Source organism: Myotis daubentonii, chromosome 12 (genome assembly GCF_963259705.1).
Source record: "Myotis daubentonii chromosome 12, mMyoDau2.1, whole genome shotgun sequence".
NCBI lineage: Eukaryota > Metazoa > Chordata > Mammalia > Chiroptera > Vespertilionidae > Myotis > Myotis daubentonii.
In genome coordinates this window covers 36409259-36432891 of record NC_081851.1, presented here as the reverse complement: position 1 = coordinate 36432891, position 23633 = coordinate 36409259, and the positions used below count along the sequence as shown (strand labels likewise).

At 41.3% G+C, this 23633-nt stretch overlaps 1 protein-coding gene across 5 annotated transcripts in view; it reads right to left on the bottom strand.

Moving 5' to 3' along the window:
- The window catches only part of EXOC6B (exocyst complex component 6B), a 555911-nt gene that overhangs the window by 216919 nt on the left and 315359 nt on the right, over positions 1-23633 (bottom strand). For all 5 annotated transcript variants that reach the window (XM_059659432.1, XM_059659431.1, XM_059659433.1 and 2 more), the window contains 2 exons: positions 16874-16985; positions 7270-7404 (listed from right to left, as the gene is read on the bottom strand). In XM_059659432.1, the coding sequence (XP_059515415.1) occupies positions 7270-7404; positions 16874-16985 (247 nt within the window). The remainder of the gene's footprint in view (positions 1-7269; positions 7405-16873; positions 16986-23633) is intronic.

Below are 23633 nucleotides of genomic sequence, written 5' to 3'. Positions count from 1 at the left end.
AGCACTGTCGACATGACCTTTCATAGTCTCCAGAACCTCTCCTTTACTAAGCACTTAACTGGCTGCTCAACCCCTATGGCTTCCCGTCTGCCTTTAATTTTCCCTCAGCGATTTTAATGCTAAAGCAACAACGAAATATACAAGTCATTCTCTGAGAGACATCTGACCATAGTCTGAAAAGCCCTTGAAATAAAAAAATTGAGATAGATTAGGGGAAGAGTAGAAGTACCTATTACATACTCCCCATATGATACACAAGTATAAACGATCCTCATGTTTTCTCTAATGCTTTATTCTCTGCTGAACACTTAACTATAGTCCAGCTCCCCGCCCGCCCCCCTACATTTTCTCTCCTAGAGATATTTTGGCTTCCACAGTAAATCAAGGGAAAATTTATATGTTAATCTTCACCTGAGGGTATTTTTTCCATTGATTTTTAGAGAGTTGAAGGGAAGGAAGGAAGGAAGGGAGGGAGGGAGGGTGAGAAAGAGAGAGAGAAAGAGAGAGAGAGAGAGGGAGAGAGAGAGGGAGAGAGAGAGAGAGAGAGAGAGAGAGAGAGAGAGAGAGAGAGAGAGAGACATCACTTGGTTGTGTCCTGTATTTGCTCAACTAGGGCCGGGGATTAAACCTGCAACCCAGGTATGTGCCCTTGACTGGGAATCAAACCCAAGACCCTTGTGTATGGGTGCTGACATTCTAATCATTTCGCCACACCAGCCAGAGCTGGATATATTTTGGATACAATATTACCCATGCTCCATAATAATGCTAATATTTAAGAGTAATTATAATTCTTATTAAACTGCCTAGGGTTATTTATTCTAAAGTTCTTAAAGTTTTTGTCATATTTCCATAATCATTCTTGGGGCCTCTTTATTTATTTTTTGTTTGTTTTTAAAAATGTTTTTACTGAGTTTTGAGAGAGAGGGGAATGGAGAGGGAGAGATAGAAACATTGATAAGAGAGGAACATTGATTGGCTGATTCCTTCACACCCTCTAACTGGGGATCAAGCTCGCAACATGGGCATGTGCTCTGACAGGGAGTCAAACCATCAGCTTCCTGGTGCATTGGCCTATGCTCAACCATTGAGCCATAGACGACCAAACTAGTTGCGTGGGGCAACTAGGCTGGCAGGGGGATTAAATAAGCCCTTTCCTCACTAAAAGAGTATCAATATTAACATAATAAAAAAATGATTGGAAAGTTTATAAGTAATGATACACACATAATATCATAAATAATAAACTTTGTTTTAAGTAATTTTATAGGTAATTTGAAACAAGCCATGGTCACACCTTGAACATGCGACTCATCTAGCAGCTTAACTACCTAAAGAATATTTTGTGGTTGACCACTTCATTTTTATCCTTTATCATTTATCCTTTTTCAGTCAAATTGAGGTAACACTGAAAATCCTACCTAATAAAAGAGAAACATGGTAATTGGCATATGACCGCTACCCTCCCCATTGGCTAATCAGTGAGATATGTAAATTAACTGCCAGCCAAGATGGCGGCTGGCAGCCAGGCAGCTTGAAACTAACATGAGGCTTGCTTGCTTCAGTGACAGAGGACTCCAACGTTCCCCGCCTGCCTTGCCGGCCTCTGAGCTTGCAGTTTAAGAAACATTGTAACGAATACAGAAGCTAAACAAAACCCCAGAAACCTGCTTTCAGACAGCTGGGATCTCAGAGCTGGAGTTATACATTGTTTCGATTATAGAACCGAAACAAACCAGATACCTGCTTTCAGCAGCGGAGGCCTAAGAGCTGGAGTCTCAGAGCTAAAGCTGGCTCAGAATAAAAAAAAAAAAGGAAAAAAGGAGCGGTTGGGAGCTTCCGTCACCCGCCAGCCTGAAAACAGCCCTCAGCCCCTCACCCAGACTGGCCAGGCACCCCAGTGGGGACGCCCACCCTGAAGGGTGTGTGACCAGCTGCAAACAGTCATCATCCCCTGACCTAGGCTGGCCAGGCATCCCAGTGGGGACCCCCACCCTGATCCAGGACACCCTTCAGGGCAAACCAGCCAGCCCCCACCCGTGCACCAGGCCTCTATCCTATATAGTAAAAGGGTAATATGCCACCCAGCACCGGGATCAGCAGAGCTGAGAGACCTCCCAGCACCGGGATCAGCGTGACAGGGGGCAGCGCCCAAACCCCCTGATCGCCCTGCGGCTCTGTGTGTGACAGGGGGCGGGGCCACAACCTCCCTATCCGCCCTGCTCTGTTCCTGACAGGGGAAGGCGCCCCAACCTCCTTATCAGCCCTGCTCTGTGCCTGATTCGGGGGAGCTCCCCAACCCCCTGATCACCCTGCAGCTCTGTGTGTGACAGGGTGCGGCGCCCCAACCCCCCCACCCCCCACGGGCCCTGCTCTATGTGTGACAGGGTAGAGCCATAACCTCCCCATCGGCCCTGCCCTGAGTGTGACAATGGCGGCGCCCCAACCCCGTGATCGGCCCTGCTCTGTGGGTGATAGAGGGTGGTGCCCCAGCCCCCTGATCCGCCTGCTCTGTGCGTGACAGGGGGTGGCGCCGCAACCTCCCCATCGACCCTGCCTTGAGTGTGACAGGGGGCGGTGCCCCAACCCCCAATTGGCCCTAACCTGAGCGTGACTGAGGGTGGCATCGCAACCTCCTGATCCACCCTGCTCTGTGCATGACAGGGGGTGGCGCCCAAACTCCCCAATCAGCCCTGCTCTGAGCCCGACCAGGGGCTACACCTAGGGATTGGGGCTACCCTCTGCCACCGGGAGCAGGCCTAAGCCAGCAGGGCGTTATCTCCTGAGGGGTCCCAGACTGCGAGAGGGCACATGCCGGGCTGAGGGACCCCCCCTTCCCCCCCCCCCCCCGTGCACAAATTTTTGTGCACCGGGCCTCTAATAAAATTATAAGCTCTTTAAAATAAAATGGACATATAGTGATTTGATATCCTATCTAATAATAGAGAAACATGGTAATTAACCGTAACTTCGCTACCCTTCCCAACGGCTATTCAGTGAGATATGCAAATTAACTGCCAACCAAGATGGCGGCCGAAAACCAGGCAGCTGAAGCAAACTGGAGGCTTGCTTGCTCCAGTGATGGAGGAAGCCAAGGTTCCCCGCCTGCCACTGCCAGCCTCTGACTGCACTCTAAGAAACAATGTTGCAAGTATAGAAGCTAAACAAACCCCAGAAACCTGCTTTCAGCTGTCAGAGCTGGAGCTGCAACAGTGTTTCAATTATAGAAGCCAAACAAACCCAGAGACCTGCTTTCAGCAGCCGAGGTCTCAGAGCTGGAGCCGAGCCTCAGAGCTAAAGCCAGCTCTCAGCTCCAGTGACAGCCATAGAAGGTAAATAAATCCCAAAATAAATAAAAAAGAAAAAGAAAAAAAGGAGAGGATGGGAGCTTCAGTCACCTGCCAGCCTGAAAACAGCCCTCAGCCCCTCATCCAGGCTGGCCAGGCACCCAAGCGGGACCCCCACCCTGATCCGGGACACCCTTCAGGGCAAACCAGCCGGCCCCCACCTGTGCACCAGGCCTCTATCCTATATAGTAAAAGGGTAATATGCAAACTGACCCTAACAGCAGAAAGACTGGGAATGACTGGTCACTATGACACACACTGACCACCAGGGGGCAGACACTCAATGCGGGAGCTGCCCTCTGGTGGTCAGGGCACTCTCACATGGGAGGAGCTCTGCTCAGCCACAAGCCAGGCTGCCAGCTGCCAGTACAGCGGTTGTGGAGGGAGACTCTCCTGCCTCCTCAGCAGCGCTAAGGATGTCCGACTGCAGTTTAGGCCTGCTCCCCGATGGCAAGTGGACATCCCCTGAGGGCTGCCGGGCTGCCAGAGGGATGTCTGATTGCCATCTTAGGCCCAATCCCCCGGGGAGCGGGCCTAAGCCAGCAGGTGGTCATCCCCTAAGGGGTCCCAGACTGCGAGAGGGCACAGGCCGGGCTGAGGGACCCCTCCCACCCCCCACCCCGTGTGCACAAATTTTTGTGCACCAGGCCTCTAGTCCTATATATAAAAGGCTAATATGCAGATAGTCCAAATGGTGGAACAACTGAACCGGTCGCGATGACGTGTGCTGACCAGCAGGGGGCACGCACAGAACATGGCGGGCATTGGTCGCAGCAGGATGATGGAGCAAGTGAGCGGGGGCACCAGACCAAGGCAGGGCACCGGTTGCTATCATCAGGGCAGCCTCTGTTGGTTACTTAAAATTGTTTGCTCTCGCATGCCACGGTCCTGCCTTGTGCACACACCTGCTTCTGGCACTGGTCCTGCTCACACCTGCTGCTGGAGCCATAGCCGCCACTCACACCTACTGCTGGCACCGGCCCCGCTCGCACCTGCTGCTGGCACCAGCCCCATCGCTCCACACTGTCAGTGGGTTCAAGTGGGGCCGGCCAGTGCATGGGAGCAGCATGGGCAGGAGCAGGGCTGATGGTAGACAAGGGACCAATGGCCAAGGCAGGAGGGGCCTGGTGAGGGCACAGAGGTTGGGCCGAGACCTGCCCCTGTGAACACCACAGCCTTGCAGCCCACAGTTCTTTTCAACGTGCATGAATTCATGCACTGGGCACCTAGTCCTATCTATATATATAAAAGCCTAAGTGACCATCACAACTGAACTGACAACCAAACAGGTTGTGTGGGGCGACCGGGCTGGCAGGAGGGTCAGTGAGGGTGCTCAAATGACTGAGCAGCAGGTTGTGTGGGATGACCAGGCCCATAGCAGGGGCAGTTGGGGGTGACCAAATGACTGAACAGCAGGCTGCGTGGGGTGACCAGGCCCGTAGGGGCTGCAGATGGGGGTAGCCAGGCTGGCGGGGGGCGGCAGTGAGGGACGACCAGGCCAGCAGAGGGGGGCAGTGAGGGGTGACCAGGCCAGTGTGCGGGGCAGTTGGGGGCGACCAGACCGGCATGGGGAGCAGTTGAAGGCAACCAGGCTGGAATGGGGGGCAGTAAGGGGTGACCAGGCCGGCGGGGGGTGGGGGGGACAGTTAGGGTTGACCAGACCAGCATGGGGGACAGTTAGGAGTGATCAGGCAGTCAGGCAGGTTAGCAGTTAGGAGCCAGTGGTCCAGGTTGTGAGAGGAATGTCCAGCAGTCGGACATCCCCCAAGGGGTCCCAGATTGGAAAGGGTGCAGGTTGGGCTGAGGGGATCCCCCCCCCACCCCATGCACAAATTTCATGCACCGGGCCTCTAGTCTATATTATAAAAGGCCTGTGGCCCTAACACTGTAACGACCAAAGACCAGCACAGGTGGGTGGGGCTGTGAGCGCAGCAGGGTGTGCGTAAGTAGGCGGAGCTACGCGATTTCTCACACTAGGCTTCTAGTATAGTAATAAAAGAGCTAATATGCTAATTAGACCAGACGGCAGAACGACCTTCCACAACGATGTTCCGCAATGGCCTTACAGAATGACCAGTGGGCAGGGCCACAGGGCCTCTAGGCAGCTGGGGCTGCAAGGACCAAGCTCCTTGCACGAATTTCATGCATTGGGCCTCTAGTACATTCATATTGTGAAAGAATACCCACATATAGTTAGTCAATACATTTATCTCCTCACATAGTTTTTTTTAATAAAAGCATTTATATTTTATTCTCTTATCAAATTTTAGTTATACAATACAGTATTATCAACTATATTCACCACATTTTATATTAGATCCTCAAACCTCATTCATCTTATAGCTGAAATTTTGTACCCTTTTACCAATTTCTACTTCTGTCAGTCCCTGGCAACAACTTTTCTATTCTCTGTGTCTATGAGTTTGACTTTTTTGAAAAAGATTCCACCTATGAGTGATACCATGCAGTATTTGTCATTCTCTGTCTGGCTTATTTACTTAGCATAATGCCTCAAGGTTCGTCTATGTTGTCACAGTGGCAGGTTTTCCTTATTTTTCATGGCTAAATAATATTTCTTTGTATACATGCACCACATTTTCTTTATCCACTCATCTGTTGATGGACACTTAGATCGCAAATAATTCTGCAGTGAAAATGGAAGTATAGATAGCTCTCGAAGATGTTTTTGATTTCTTTGAATATACAACCAGAAGTGAGATCATGGGATCATACGATAGTACTATTTTTAATTTCTTGAGAAATTTCCATACTCTTTTCCATAGTCGCTGTACCAGGTAAAAGTTCCACCAACAGTATGCAAGGGTCTTCTCCACATGCTTGTCAGCATTTGTTACCTCTTTATTTTTGGTGACACCCATTCGAACAGGTGTGAGGTGATATCTCATTGTGGTTGTCATTTGCATTTCCTTAATGACTAGTGATGTTGAACAGCTTTTTCAATTACCTGTTGGCCATTTCTATGTCTTCTTTAGAAAAATGTTTATTCAGTTCCTCTGCCCATATTTTAATTGAGTTGTTTGAATTTTTTCACTACTGAGTGGTAAAAGTCCTTTATATATTTTGGATATTAACCCATTATCAGATATTTGAATTACAAATATTCTCTCCCTTTCCATCAGTTGCTTTTTCATATTATTGATGATTTCCTTTACTATACAGAAGTTTTTTAGCTTGATGGAGTCCCACCTGTCTATCCTTGCTTTTGTTGCTTTACTTTTGCTTTTGGTGTCAAATGGAAAATTACTGCTACAACCAATATCAAAGAGCTTACTTGCTATGTTTTTTTCTCTGACTTTCCTAGTTTCAGCCTTACATTCAAGTCTCACTAATCTATTTTAAGCTGATTTTTGTATATGGTATAAGATAGGGGTGCAGTTTCTTCCTTTTGCATGTGACTGTCCCATTTTGCCAACACCATTTTTTGAAGATACTGCCCTCTCCCCATCTTAAAGTCTTGGCTCCTTTGTTGAAAATTAATTGACCTTATATGCATGGGTTTAGTTCTGGGCTCTCTATTTTGTTTCATTGACTGTGTGTCTATTTTTATGCCAATACCATACTGTTTTGATTACTACAGTTTTGTAATATAATTTGAAATCAGGAAGCATGATGCCTCTGCTTTCTTTCTCAAGATTGCTTTGGCAATTCAGGATGTTCCTCATTTTTTTTTCTTATAACAGAAAAAGAAAAGATAATTCCAACAATTTTTATCTTTCATAAAATTTAATAAGCAATGGAAATCAAATTTGATTTCTTCTCTTAAATCTACTCTCAAGGCAAGGTACCAATAAATAGGGAAAGGGGGTAAAAGGATAGCATACAGCTATGCAACCTGGAAGAAACAAAGCCATGCTAGGTAGAATAGCCCAGACTATGGCCTGCCTGCTGCAGGGCCTCTCACCTTAAAAGTCGTGGTGCCATACAGCTTGCTGGTATGGACTGTCTCTGGAAGCACATTAGTGATATTGGTGATGAATTCTTCCAAGTACTTACAGGATTTCTCCAAATGTGTTGTATTGATAATAATCTGGACAAGCTGGAAAATACCAAGCACATGCATGAATCATTTGACTATTCACCCTAGGATGAATGGCTTAATATGAATCTGCTGGTACAAGAAAAACAAAAGGCATAATGGCAGAGGTCATCTGCATTCTACAAAAGGCATTTTAAAGCAGGGTTACTACGTCATCTATGAAGCTTTCTCTGCTTACCAAGAACATCTTGTATTCCCCCCACTATCTGTAGGAGCTCTTGTCACTCTATTTTAAACACATATTTTCTTCTGTTTAAAAAAGACTAGACTAAGAGAAAAAAAATAATTTAGCATAATGCCTAGCCTTAAATAACAGCCAAATAAATTAAATAAGTAAACTCCACTAAAAGAACTAGAATAATTGAAATGGCAAGAAAAAGTTTTCAAATTAGGCATGATGAACAGAGAGATGTTGGACTAGATTGCATTACATTAAACTATATTAGTCTATGGAAGAAAAAACACGGGCACTGAAGTCAGAGAAACCATGGGATTTCTTGATCTTGAGGACACTTCTTACTTCTCTAAGCCTGTGTTTTTACCTGGAAAATGTTAATAATAACTTCCAACTCACAGTTATTGTGAAAATGTCATATTCTTCAGTTAATACTCTTTCTCTTTTCTTATAGAAAAGATCCTTAAAGGAGACAGTGCTGGTAATATTAAAGTAATCTATTAATTACTTTGAGGGGAGAATAAGGAAGAATCACTATTATTATCTACACAGAATTAATGTTTGTAAAGCACTTTGCAATTCATTTTCTTACATTGTCTTTCCAGCAACCTACAGAATTCAATTAAGCGGGAATAATTATTAGTTCCATTTTACTATAACAAAACTAAAATTATTTTCTCTAGATCATATAACTAAACGGATATATGACTCAAATTAACTCATCTACATGACTTATGACAGTGCCTCTAAGCAGAGCACAGCTGGCAGCCCTAGCCCTGGCATGCTGCAGGGTCAGTACAGTAGGCTGAATTAAACTCTGGGTCTTCCACCAGCTAGAACCCTCCATGGTTTGATTCTACTCTATGCAAAAAAATACCATAAAAAGGAGAAATAACTACTACTTATTTCAACTATGAAAACTATTCATAGTCCCCAGAATCTAAAAGAAATTTTAAAAAATACAAAAAGAAATTAGAATGGAACCTTTTTGTGTGTCTCTCTCTTCTACATTTTTAACTTTTTTTTTTTTTTGTAATCATCACCAAAGGATATATATATATTTTTGTAATCCTCACCAAAGGATATTTTTCCCACTGATTTTTAGAGAGAATGGAAAGAAGGGGGAAAGACAAGAGAGAGAGAGAAATACCGATGTGAAAGAGATATATAGATTGGTTGCCTCTTGTACGCACCCTGACCAGGGCTGGGGAGTCTGCAACCAATGTATGTGCCATTGACCGTAACAGAACCCAGGACCCTTCAGTCTATAGGCCAGTGATGGCGAACCTTTTGAGCTTGGCATGTCAGCATTTTGAAAAACCCTAACTTAACTCTGGTGCCGTGTCACATATAGAAATTTTTTGATATTTGCAACCATAATAAAACAAAGATTTATATTTTTGATATTTATTTTATATATTTAAATGCCATTTAACAAAGGAAAAATCAACCAAAAAAATGAGTTCGCGTGTCACCTCTGACACGCATGTCATAGGTTCGCCATCACTGCATAGCCCAACACTACAACAACCGAGCCAAACCAGCCAGGGCTACATCTTTAACTTTTCATTTTCATAAGACTATTTCCTGGTGGCAGGGTTGTAGAAAGTAGAGGGAGTATTGGTGTATCAGACAATAGATGAACTTGGTCCTTCTTTTAGTCTAGTGAGATAGTGAGCTGGGGCGAGAGTGGGTAGATGACACAAAGGGGAAATTAGAACTAAAGATGAAGAGAGATATTAAACCTTTTTACAGTCAAATGATATTTCTGTGAAATATCAAACAAAAATATGAATAGGACTATAATCAGGTACTACATCCTTACCTCCTCAAGAGCACATAGCACATAGTTTTTTCTCAAAAAACAAAAACAAAAACTGATGTCAACTCATAATGACAATGCTTTAGTAACAGATTGGACTGAGGGAAAATATACCTTCTACTCCCCTAAGGATAAGCTGGAAGATCTGAGAAAAACAGCTATTTTTTAACATAATGACGAAGAGCAAAGACTCAGAGATACAGTTCCAACAAAGATGAAAAGTTAGGGCAACAGTGGGACTAGATCTCTGTATTATTCTCCACAACTCATCAGACAAGTTCATATTCATCATTAGGCCCTTTCCACTCATTCCATGGCTTGAATTTGGAGACTTTGAGTTTTAGACACAGATATGACCTCCTATAAAATTACCCCAAACATCAGCCTTTTAGCTTTGGAGTGGTCTAGAAAAAACGTACACCCAAATAGCAATTTGTCATCCTTTTCCTTTCATCATGTTTTTCCCTCTGAGAAGGACTAAAATCAGTTTTCAAGATTTTAATAGTCTAAATTAAATCATTCTTTTTCCTGAGTGCAAAAGTGGCTATTAGCAAGGTTGCCTTGATGTGGAAGTCAGAAAAGTACGAGTTAATTTGGAGAACTGAAGAATTTCTATTTTAAAGTCAGCATTACCTATCGAGAACATATTCTACCTATCAAAAATAATCCTAATAATAAGGAGAAATCGTGTCATGTTATCGAAATAAAAAACAGTGGCAGTCAAAGAGAAAATTGTCCTGTTTTGCAGGATATTGTCAGTTTAAAAAAAAAAAAAAGGAGGCGGCTTCACTGGGTACAGTAGTAATTTCCCATGACTTTTTAAAGATCTGTCAACACAAAAGATCACCATGAATTACATCAATTGGCTGTCAGTCACTTCTGAAATGTTTCATTGCTGAGCATAGAATAGACTATTAAAACACTCTAGGATTACAGTAGATACCATGTCATTTTCAAAGGGAATATTGTCTGTTAATGAGGTCTAAGTGTCTCTTCTCCTGAATGACAGCTAACCAAAATCCTTACAAGGGCATTTATTACAAATGTGGAGCCAGATGCTTTGGGGTAATTTTGAACGTAAGGATGAAACGAAGCAATTTCAGATATCAACTTCCATCAGAGTTTGCGCTCCTTTGGTATTTTTAACCCCTACTTCCCACTCTACTACAAAAATATATCACTGCAGCAATCTAAACTGTCCTTAATATTGCTCCAAGTACGTGGAACTAACAACAGATTAGATATTAGTTATGTCTTACATAAAGTAAAGTTCTATGAGAATTGTCCAAAAAAAGAAAACACTATATTGCAAACAACCACTTTTCACAATTAAGTGACCAAAGTCGCTTTGGTTAAAATATCATTAAGCAGCAGAACATGTTTCTGTCTCTCCCAGTATCACAGAGAATCAAGTGAGTAAGGGCAGAGTAGACTGTGGGAGTCACTTCTCCAACTCTGATGAAACACCCCAGCAGAGCCTGAACCATGATGACAGATAGATGTTCATATTCTTGACAAACTCCAGAAAAGAAAATGACTTCATCATCTTCAATAGCTCAAAACTAAGCACTAAATTCCAAGAACAAATTTCTATCCCCAATTACAAACTACTTCTGGGGTGTTTACATCTACCTATATTAAAATTGATATTATCTTATTTCCCAAAGCAGAGAATTGGGAAATTCTCTCCAAAAGGATGAAATCAAAGCCAGTAAATAAGAAGTCACACTGCTCCCCACACCACCAGTGCTTCTCAACTGCTATATTTGCAAGAAGATAAAGAACTAAATAGCAGCCTTGATTCTCACTCACAAAAACATGATCCCTAAGACTTCAAGGAATTTTTATCTCCATTTCACCCCTGCAAGAGTACAAAAAGGAATGTTAACTGCTGATTTTATAACATCTCCAAGGAAAATACCTAAAATACTTGGAACTACTGGTTCCAAATTCAGTGGTCTAGTACAAAGCTTATATCTGACAAAATTTCAGTTTAAAATATTTGAACATAATATTAGCAATATCATTGCTATTTAACCACAGGGTTGGAGACAAACGGTGTGTGGGAGATAAATAACAAAGGCTAGAGCCATGTGAGCATTCTAAATTATATTAAAAACAAAGGGTAAATGCAAAGCACTGGTCATTTATTCAGGTCTCCTGGAGCAATATTTTAATCATAAAAATATAAATAACATGAAATAATCACTAATAGAAACTCTGAATTTCTCTAATTTTACTCTAAGAACCTACCTACCTATTTTCTTTTGCTTTTCTTTCTTCTTTCTTTCATCAACTAAGAACTCCTATGTGCCAAGGAATTGGGATACAGCTGTACAAAATTATACACAAAACAAAGACCCTGACCTCATGGCATTACAGTAAACATATATACACATAAACTCATAGTATAATGTCAGGCACTGGGAATAGAAGTGAGAATAAGAAGTTACATGGTGATGGCAGGTCTGACCTTTTTTGAGGCAGGGTGGTCAAGGAAGGCCTCCTTAAGGAAATATTTGAATAGGGACTTAAAGTAAGGTGAAATATGTCTATAACCTATAACAAATAAGTTCTTTTCAATCCAATTCTTACCTTAAACCTTTCTATCAATATATTCTCCACAAATAAGTAGGGGGTTCTCTGATTCATCTTAAGACTTTCTTCCAAACTTAACTAATTCAATGATATTCTGTGATTCATAAACTAGTAGTTATTTACTTTCTCTCTATAATATTGATGGTTTTAAATTAGCATCATGAAAGAACAAAAGTCCAGAAAAATTATTATTTTCAAACTCATTTCAAATCTTATTTATTTATTTATTTTTAATATATTTTTATTGATTTCAGAGAGGAAAGGAGAAGGAGAGAGAGATAGAAACATCAATCATAAGAGAGAAACATCGATCGGCTGCCTCCTGCATGTCTCCTACTGGGGATCGAGCTTGCAACCTGAGCATGTGCCCTTTGACCAAAATTGAACGCGGGACCCTTAAGTCCACAGGCCAACGCTCTATCCACTGAGCCAAACAGGCTAGGGTTCAAATCTTATTTTGAAAAGAAAATATATTTTAAAACTTACCTCAAACCTTATTTCTAAACTACTTAATGGCTGTCTAGATTTAGGCAAAGTTATTATCTTTTATCATCTTAAAATTGAAGTAATAACATCAATGTGAGACCAAAGAAGTAATAAATACATTATAATTAAATATAAATACTAATATAAATAATAATAAAGTATTGAGCATAATATATACCAAATTCCTAAAGGCTATTACTGATATGGACTTACTAGTTACATCTCCAGTTAACTACAGCTTAAGAAAGTGTATAACCATGCTGGCCAGTCTCACTTTAATTCATATCCACTAATGGACATTTAATGCTACAAAATAATGACATAATCAAGGGCAAATCAATTCTCTTTTCCATACACCCAGGTTTTTTTCTCTCTCCTTCAACCCCAACACTTACTTTCAAGCTTTACATTCAGGTAAAGTAAAGGGAGGCCAGAGTGATGGGGCAGAGCAAACCTAACGGAGAGGGACACAGATGCCAGGGGGGAGGGAGGTGAGGAATCAATTATGCAGGGCCCTGTAGGCCACTGCAGGAAAGTTTTTGGTTTTTAGAGCCTACCACCAAAATATATCCCCAACCACCACCATCTGCATCCACATACTCTGATGCTCATGTTACCAGAGGTGAAGTTTACACCACCTAAGCCAATCCCTTGCATTGCACTAGGTTCTAAAACTCTTTCCTACTAGCATTGCTCCAGGGAGTTCCCCCTTTTTCCTACATCAACTTTTGCTTTCTACTGTACGTTCTCATCAGAAATAACATGGTATTACTTCTATTAAACACACACACACACACACACACACACACACACTTTTGCTTAACCCACTCCCCCTACTGGCTATCACCTTATTTCCTTGTTTACCTATGTAACAAAATTCCCTCAAAGAGTTGTCTTATACTTCCTATCTTCAATCTCTCTCTCACTCTTTAATTTAAATAAACACGTCATTTTAGAATAGTTTTATATTTACAAAATGGTTGCAAAGAGTTCCCAAATACGCCACACCCAGTTCCCCCTATTGTTAACATCTTACATTTACTATGCTACATTTGCCACAACTGAAGGAACCAACATTTGTACTAACTGAACAACACACTTTATTCCAATTTCGTCTGATTTCCACTATTCTTAACCTTTTTCAGGATTCCATCTAAGAGGCCACATTACATTTAGTTGAAATGTCTCCTTAGCTCCTCTGGTCTGTGACAGTTTCTGAGACTTTCCTTATTTTTAATAACCCTAACAGTTTTGAAGAATACTAGTCAGTTCTTTTCTAGAATATTCTTCAATTTTGGCTTGTTTAATGTTTTTCTCTTGGTTAGACTGAGGTTTTAGAAGAAATACCACAGAGGTGAAGTGCCTTCTCATCACATCATAACAACACAACTTATCTCTGATGATGGTAACTTTGATCACCTGAGTGAGGTAGTTTGTCATATTTCTTTACTGTAAAGTAACTTGTTTCCTCCTTCCATAGTCTATTTTTAGGAAGTAACTAAACACAGCTTACACACAAGGGATAGAAAGCTCAGCTCCACCTGTCACAAAACCAACTCTAATAAGAAATATTTCCACATTACTATGGACCTCATGTAAAACTCTCTATCATGTTATGATGAAATAATTAAGTCACTGTGAAGGGTAGTACACATAGTAAAAGTTAATACATTTGGGAGAAAAACAACCTGGACTTAAGCCTCTTTTCTATCATTTTGCCAGCCACATGACCTTAGGCAATCTCCTTGAAATTTAATGATATATCCTATATAATAAAAGGCTAATTTTCAAATTGTCCCCACAGGCAGGAGTTTGACTGATCAGGAATTAGACATGCGCTGACCACCAGGGGGGGCAGCATGGAACATGGCGGGCATCTGCGAGGCAACACTGGCAGAGGGCAGCAGTGGAGGTGCTGCCACCCCAAGGGGCCCCAACGAGAGTGGGACCGTGGTGGGATGATGAAGCAGGTGAGCAGGCAGCACCAGGCCAAGGCGGGTGTGAGCAGGGGCCCTGATCACCCTGCCGGTCACCCCATAGATTGTCCCTGATTGCCGGCCAGGCCTAGGGATCCTACTTGTGCATGAATTTCATGCACCAGGCCTCTAGTCTTCTATAAAAAGGGAAATAACACATACCCAGACTGCTTCAGATATTATTGTGCTAAATGAGATGGTATTTGTGAATAGACTTTGAAAATACAAATTATTCCACAAATGTTGCCTTATAATGACAATTCCAGATGTGAATTCACCTTAGTTAACAACAATGCAAGACAAAACATCTTCTCTTTCCAAAGGTAATATAGTTATTCCAGGATTTATTGGTTGGTGATGAAAAAAATCACCAGGTGTGTGTCTATACATGTACACACCACCATAACCTCCAAAATAAATGCCTGTGGATATTCATTCCTTCATTCATATGCAAAGATACTGATAATAAAAGTATATGAGCCTAGTCCAGCTGGTGTGGCTCTGTGGTTGAGTGTCAACCCATGAACCAAGAGGTCACAATTTGATTCCTGGTCAGGGCACATGCCTGGGTAGCAGGCTTGATTCCCAGTTGGGGGCACGCAGGAAGCAGTCAATCAACGATTCTCTCTCATCATTGATGTTGCTATCTCTTTCCCCTTTCTGAAATCAATAAAATATATTATTTAAAAAAAAGAAAGTATATTTGACTAAAGAAATCTAATGACTTAGGAATAACATTTAGCATTCATTTAGATAGTGCCAAGAATTTTCATTTACTTCTTTGATAAGCTCATACTGCTTCTTCCTATCATTATCTGATCTGAAAGTGCCCTTGACAATGGAATCAAGAAAACCAAAGAAGTAAGAATTTAGGTCTTTCTCTTATGTCACAGTAAATCAATTTCACAGCCACAACTAAACTCAAGAGTCTTCTGAGGCCAAAGCTTTTTCTAACACAATATGTTCCTGCTATACTACTTGTTTAAAATGACTTTTTAAGAGACTGCTAAATCAAATGGCATAAGAAGAATTATATCAAGTTAAAAATGTAGAGATAGTTCACAAAGTAAATAACAAACTTCTTGTCCTACTTGGGATTCAGAAAAGGAGAACAGCACAATCTAACAAAAGCAGGACTGTCTAATATTCACTCCAACTTTCCTATTCTATAGTATGCCTGATTATGAGTTAGCCTATTATCAGACACACAAAAGCAATATTTATTATTTCTACACCCAACAATAAAAAGCAATCTCTGCAAAATGAAAAAACTATCCTAAATAATGTCATATGAGGCATTCAATTTTTTTTAAAAAAAGTTTGTTATAAGTAGAATTCCTTCACTGCCTATATCCCACATTATAATATTTTTGTATCTAAGCACAGGGAATAAAAACAATAATTTTAAAACAGAAGTCGATGTTCACCTGGCTTCCAGCTGTCTTCACCTGTGGGTCAGTATCATTAACCATTTACTAACTTTCACTATAATCCCTGACAGTACATATCTGAAAATGTCAATTTTTTCTAGAGCAACTGCCTTTCTAACTACACTACCACTACAGGTAAAACAGATGGTCAACAGCCTTTTTCTTTCCCTGTGAAAACAAAAATTCCTCCAAGCACTCACGTTGGCACTAAAATTTCCATAAAATGGCAGGTTAAGGCTCCCATGCAATCCTGGGCCCAAGAGAAAGGAAACTTCACATCTTTCTAAATTTTAGGACTTCATGCCAATGCTCCGAATCTTCATTTTGCCAAGATGCTGTCCCCAACATATGTACAATATCCATCCTCTCTTTGTGAGACTGCATAAGCTTCCACAGAAGTGTGATGAATGCCTTTCTCTCACATTTCCCCACCCAAATCCACAGACTTACATGCTGATAAAGAGTAAAATGCCATTCATAGACATGAGGTATTTCACAAATTAAAGCTAAGTCTAACACTGACCAAGGACTACGAGTACCATTATCTGTGGCATCAATGATTTATGCAGGCAAAATATGATCTCATCTTGTGTGTTGTATTTGGACTGCCACTCATTTGGATAGGATCCTGATATTGACTATATTCTCCAACCAACAATTTTGTTTATATAATCAATGGCAAATAATACAAATTTAACCCAACATCTTCAGAAAGGAAAATAAGTTAAGCTAGTGAAAACAATGAGAGAGAGAGAAAAAGTGACTTTCAAAAACTAATAATGTACTTCTCCAGGGTGACCAAAGAAAAACACAAGACAATTATTTTGCACTTTCACCATTAGGGGTCCACCTGGAAGAGCATGATGAACCATATAGAAAGTTGTGATAAATTTAAAAAAAAAAAAAAGAAAGAAAGAAACCCCACAGCTTAGGACATCTGTTGACACATTGCCTTGGCTGCCTCCATTAAGAGCAGCTTTACCTCAGTTAGTCCAATATTCTTCCTTTTAATGACATTCTGCAGAGAGTTGCTCAGAGTCCTGGTCAGCAACAGGTTTGTAGATTTTCTAATCATGTCATCAACTTCAGTTGTGCTGAAAAAGAAATGTCAATAGTTAGTCATAACAGGTAGCAGAAGTATATTGCAAACAAATTAGGTGGTGCTTGTAACAATAGTAATAATAATAAATAAATAATGGAAGTAGCAAATAACACTTATTGTGTGCCAGAAATTATTCTAAGTACTTCAATGATTTAAAATTTACTTAATCTTCACAATAAACATATGAAGTTGTTTCATTATTACCTCTACAGATGAGAAAATGAAGGCACAGAGGAATTAAGTAACTTGCTCAAGGTCACACAGTGAGTACAGAGCAAAAAAAAAGGCGGGGGTAGATTTCACACAGGCAGTCTAGCTCTAAAGGCCACAGCCTTTAAACACTACACTGTACTCTCTCTCAGAATAAAAAGTTCCCCAGGATGATTCCTCAGCCTAAAACCACTATTTCTCCTATACTTGCAAGTTCCTTCACAGATTAATATTTACAATTTTTCAGCCTGATCTCTCTATAGACTTCTTACACAATTAGCTGATAAAGAGGCTATCTCTCCTCCTGTATTATCATCTCTATTTTGCTCTGGTTCCAAAATAAGTGTTTCAAGCCAGTAGTTTAATTTTGCATACTAGTATATGTTTTGAAATCCCACTTACTATTTCAAGGGTAATAAATAAAGACATTTTCTATTCAGTAAAAAAAACTAAACAAAGAAAATATTCCAAAGCTATTTTTATATGCAAAATTCAAAAGAAAACAGTCTTGCAATCAACAGACTAAATTTCAGACCTATACATCCTTCATGAACCCCTGAAAACATTACCCAGGATGGCTTTCTAGAACAGATATCCTTTTGAGACAAATATTTCTTCAATAATAAGGTTACTACTGTAACAATACTTGTTTATACACATCAAGAACTGTAAATAAAGATGTATGAACATTTCTTTGTCAATTATTTATTGCTTGTGGACAATGGTCACAAATTTTATCTCATTGATTTCTCTTTCTGCAGAAGGAAATCAGAGGCTTATTACAGTTGAATTAAAAATCTTAAAATTCTGAATATATAATAGGCAAGCTACATTGTCATGCTATGTTGAAAAGGAAAAAAAATATTAGAAACAAATAAGACTATAAAATGAAAAGCCATAATCAGTTAGGAAAAGAGATACACAAAAATATTTTTACAGGGCCCATATAAGGATATATTTAATTAACCAATACTTTCTGGCCCACCGCCATCCTTTCCAAAATGATTACTGAATTGAAATACTTCATTCCACAAATATAAGGTGCTAGGCATTGTGTTAGAATATTCAGGTCACAACGATGAACAAAATGGTCTTATTGTTCAGCCTCCACATATTAAAGTCATAATTACATCATATTGATTGTAATATGAGCTATGAATAAATACAAGCTGCTATAATCATGATTAACACAGGTGCCCCAAATAATCTGGTGACCACAATATTAATCACTGTCATGGCATCCTTTGCTTACTACATATCTCTATTATGCTTTAACAAGAACTAGCAGAAGTTTGACTTTTAGATGATGTAAAAGAACAAGAAAGATTATCAACAAGAAACCTAGATCTAAGCAAAAAGCTATATTTTCCTTAAATATCAACAAAGTGTAATGTGTAAATGAATTAAACTGCACACTGGAACAAGCCCTTGAAAGGTGAGCAAAGGCTACCTGCCACTTTCATATCTCGGGCCAAAACCTAACCTGGGCACAGATAGAAGAGGGAGTAAGAGTCATAGGCTGACAGGCTTTGGTGGGATGGAGAGAAATCAGCCCAACTGTTAACAGCGTGGGCTAATATTACAGATTGGAATCTTGGAAAAGCCCCCAAACAAAAATAAACATACTGACCCAACAATTCTTTCCTATAAAAACGATGTTACATAAGAAATGGTGGAGGCAGTGTTAGAAATCAAAGAGAAATCTTGCAAATTTTGCAAGGGATTTAGGTTCCAGGCCTATACTGAAACCAATCCAAAGGAAAGCAAAAACTAACTAAAGCTGAAACCCAGCCCAGCTCAAATCCTGTTAAGATCACAGATAAGGCCCTGGATAGAAGCTTTGGAATTTTAGAGTTGGTCTTAGGAAGAAAAAGACTTCTGCAATGCTATTTAGAAGCAGAAGTAATTGAAACTAATTAAAACTGAATGTGAGTTCACTCAAGTTATGATGAAATCTGAATGGTTTATCAAGCAGCTAGGAGTCACAGAAGAATATGGAAAGGAGACATACTTAAGGACATATTAGCAAAATCTTCTCCAAACCTGATAAAAGATTTCAACTTACAGATCTAAGAAATTCAGCACACCCCAAACAGAATTCATGCAAACAAAACAACACATAGGAACATCACAAACTGTAAATTGCAAAGATAAAGAGAAAATCTTAAAGGCAACCAGAGAAAAAAAATGACAATAATTCAGAGAAAAAAACAACAATAAGAGTGACAACTTGTTACTCTTCAGAAATAATGAAAGTAGCCAGTGGAATGACATCTTTAAAGTATAGGGAAAGGGGGACCGTCAACCTAGAATTCTAGAGCTTGAAAAAAATATGTTTTAAAAACAAAGGTGAAAAAAAATTTTAGACAAACAAAAGCTAAAAAATATATAATACCAGAAGGTATACACTAAAAGAAATGCTAAAATAAATTCTTCACACTGAAGGAAAATAATATCAAAAGTAACTTAAATCTGCAGAAAAGAATTAGAAGGCCTGAAAATGGAAAAATATGTGGATAAGTATAAATAACTACCTTTTTCCGTGAATTTTAAAATGCTATTAAATATTCAAAGCACATTTTAGGGTTTAAAAACAGGTATATAAGTGAAGTATAAGCCAACAATAACAAAAGAGGAAGAAGATACATTACTGTTGTAAGATTGTTATATGTGAAGTGATATATTATTTGAGGTAAATTGTAGTAAGTTAAGGATGCACACTGTAATCCCCAGAGAAACCACACTAATAAACAACAAATAAATAAATAAAAATGTTATACTCAAATAAGCCAGTGGGGGAAATAATCCTAATACCAAAAGCAGTTAACCAAAAAGAAGGAAGTAAATTTAAAAAGGTGGTCAAAAATTAATGGGGCCTGGCTGGTGTGGCTCCGTAGTTGAGCATCAACCTATGAATCAGGAGGTCACTGTTCGATTCCAGGTCAGGGCACATGCCCAGGTTGCCAACTCCATCCCCAGTGGAGGGTGTACAGAAGGCAGCTGATCAATGATTCTCTCTCATCATTGATGTTTCTCTCTCTCTCTCTCTCTCTCCCTCTCCCTCTCCCTCTCCCTTCCTCTCTGAAATAAATTTAAAAAAATTTTTTAATTAATGGGACAAATAGAAAACAAAAGTAAGACAGCGGGCTTAAATCCTAGCATATCACTAAATGCATTAATGTAATAGCATAACCACTCCAATTAGGCAGATTGGATTAAAAACCAATATGCAACTATTGTTGATTGAAAATGACATGTTTTAAACATATAGACACATTCCCAAATCTTATTTTCAAGATACCAATCAGCACTAAAAGGAACTGGGCTCCTTGGAGAAATTAGTGACATCGTGGATAAGAAAGGAAATGTCAAACATGATGGGAATGCATCAATAAGGCACAGGAGCCAGCATGAAGTGGGATAATTTGAGCATCCAAATGAAAAAAGATAGTAAAAAAATGAACCAACTAAATGAAGTAAGAAACCATGAGTCTGATCTAATGATAGATAGATGACTGATGGGTGATGGATATAGATAGATAGATTGACAGACAGCAAAGGGAGAAGGACTCCTTAATAAAGAATGCTAGTACATATACCAAATATTCAAAAATCATAAATTAGTAATTATTAAAGAAAAACATTGATTCAGGCAAGAATCATTAATGATACTATAAGGAGAAGAGAGGTGAGGGACATATGATAACAGAATAAGTATACAGTCTCGAAGTATTCCAACACAAACATTACTTATGACAAAAGGAAGAATGATAACTGTACAGAGAAGACAGAAATCTTAACCAATTAATCAAAATTAACACAAACCATAAGGGTTTATAATACTGCATTCATATATCCTATATAATAAAAGAGAAACATGGTAATTAGCCATACCTCCGTTACCCTCCCCATTGGCTAATCAGGGCGATATGCAAATTAACTGCCAGCCAAGATGGCGGCCAGCAGCCAGGCAGCTTGAAGCTAACATGAGGCTTGCTTGCTTCAGTGACAGAGGACTCCAACGTTCCCCACCTGCCGCTGCCAGCCTCTGAGCTTGCAGTTTGAAACATTGTTACAAATATAGAAGCTAAACAAAACCCCAGAAACCTGCTTTCAGCCTGCCGGGATCTCAGAGCTGGAGTTGAAACAGTGTTTCGATTATAGAACCCAAACAAACCAGATACCTGCTTTCAGCAGCGGAAGCCTAAGAGCTGGAGCCAAGCCTCAGCTAAAGCTGGCCCAGAATAAAAAGAAAAAAAGGACAGGTTGGGAGCTTCAGTCACTCGCCAGCCTGAAAACAGCCCTCAGCCCCTCACCCAGACTGGCCAGGCACCCCAGTGGGGACCCCCACCCTGAAGGGTGTGTGACCAGCTGCAAACAGCTATCATCCCCTCATCCAGGCTGGCCAGGCACCCCAGCGGAGACCCCCACCCTGATCCAGGACACCCTTCAGGGCAAACCAGCCAGCCCCCACCTGTGCACCAGGCCTCTATCCTATATAGTAAAAGGGTAATATGCCTCCCAGCACCGGGATCAGCGGAGCCGTGAGGCCTCCCGGTACCAGGATCAGCGTGACAGGGGACAGCGCCCAAACCCCCTGATCACCCTGCAGCTCTGTGTGTGACAGGGGGCGGGGCCACAACCTCCCTATCGGCCCTGCTCTGTTCGTGACAGGGGAAGGCGCCCCAACCTCCTTATCAGCCCTGCTCTGTGCCTGATTCGGGGGAGCTCCCCAACCCCCTGATCGCCCTGCGGCTCTGTGTGTGACAGGCTGCAGTGCCCCAACCCCCTGATCGGCCCTGCTCTGTGTGTGACAGGGTGCGCCACCCCAATATCCCCCACGGGCCCTGCTCTATGTGTGACGGGGTAGAGACATAACCTCCCCATCGGCCCTGCCCTGAGTGTGACAGGGTGCTGCACCCCAACCCCCTGATGGGCCCTGCTCTGTGCGTGACAGGGGGGAGCTCCCCAACCCCCTGATGGGCCCTACTCTGTTAGTGACAGGGGAATGATCCCCAACCCCCTGATAGGCCCTGCTCTGTGCGAGACAGGGGGGAGCTCCCCAACCCCCTGATCAGCCCCGCTCTGTGCATGACAGGGGGGAGCTCCTCAACCCCCTGATGGGCCCTGCTCTGTGCCTGACAGGGGGCAGCGCCCCAACCCCCTGATTGGCCCTGCTCTGTGCGTGACAGGGGGTGGCGCCGCAACCTCCTCATCGACCCTGCCTTGAGTGTGACAGGGGGCGGTGCCCCAACCCCCCTATCGGCCCTACCCTGAGCGTGACTGAGGGTAGCATCACAACCTCCTGATCCACCCTGCTCTGTGCATGACAGAGGACGGCACCCCAACTCCCCAATTGGCCCTGCTCTGAGCCCAACCAGGGGCTGCACCTAAGGATTGGGGCTGCCCTCTGCCACCCAGGATCAGGCCTAAGCCAGCAGGTCGTTATCTCCCGAGGGGTCCCAGACTGCGAGAGGGCACAGGCCGGGCTGAGGGACCCCCTTCCCCCCCAAGTGCACAAATTTTTGTGCACTGGACCTCTAGTATATATATGTATATACAGTGAGGAAAAGGGAGAGAGAGACAGTGAGGAAGAGGAAGGAGGAATTAATAAACTAAATATAGAAAAATGTCAATTATTGGTAAATTTAGGTAAGAAGTATTCTGTTCATCATAATACTCTCAAAAATTTTTCCTGCCCAGCCAGCGTGGCTCAGTAGTTGAGTGTCAACCTATGGACCAGGAGGTCACAGTTTGATCCCCAGTCAGGGCACATACCCAGGTTGTGGCTCGATCCCCAGTCAGGGCATGCAGGAGGCAGCCATCAATGATTCTCTCTTATCATTGATTTTTCTCTCTCTCTCTCCTGCTCCCTTCCACTCTAAAATAAATAAAAATACACTTAAAAAAAAACTTTTCCTTAATGTTTAAAGTATTTGAAAATATGTTAAAAGTAAAGATTGCTAAGTAATAGGAGAGAGAAATGCATACCATAGAAAAGAAGTTACAGCTAAATTAAGAGTGGGCAAAACAGGCATTACAACTATTCTCATTTTTTTAATTTTTAAAAATATATTTTATTGATTTTTTACAGAGAGGAAGGGAGAAGGATAGAGAGAGAAGCATCAATCAGCTGCCTCCTGCACACCCCTTACTGGGGATGTGCCTGCAACCAAGGTACATGCGCTTGACCGGAATTGAACCTGGGACTCTTTAGTCCCCAGGCTAACGCCCTATCCAGTGAGCCAAACCGGTGAGGGCAACTATTCCCATTTTTAACACAGATAACAAGGGACATTTCATAAACTTAAAAGGATGAATAGAAGATATAACATATTAACTGCAACTGAACTTAAAAGCATATTCAATATATCTGAAGCAAGAGGGTAGAGGGTAGAGGTAGAAGAGAGCATAGAGGGAATAAGTGGTG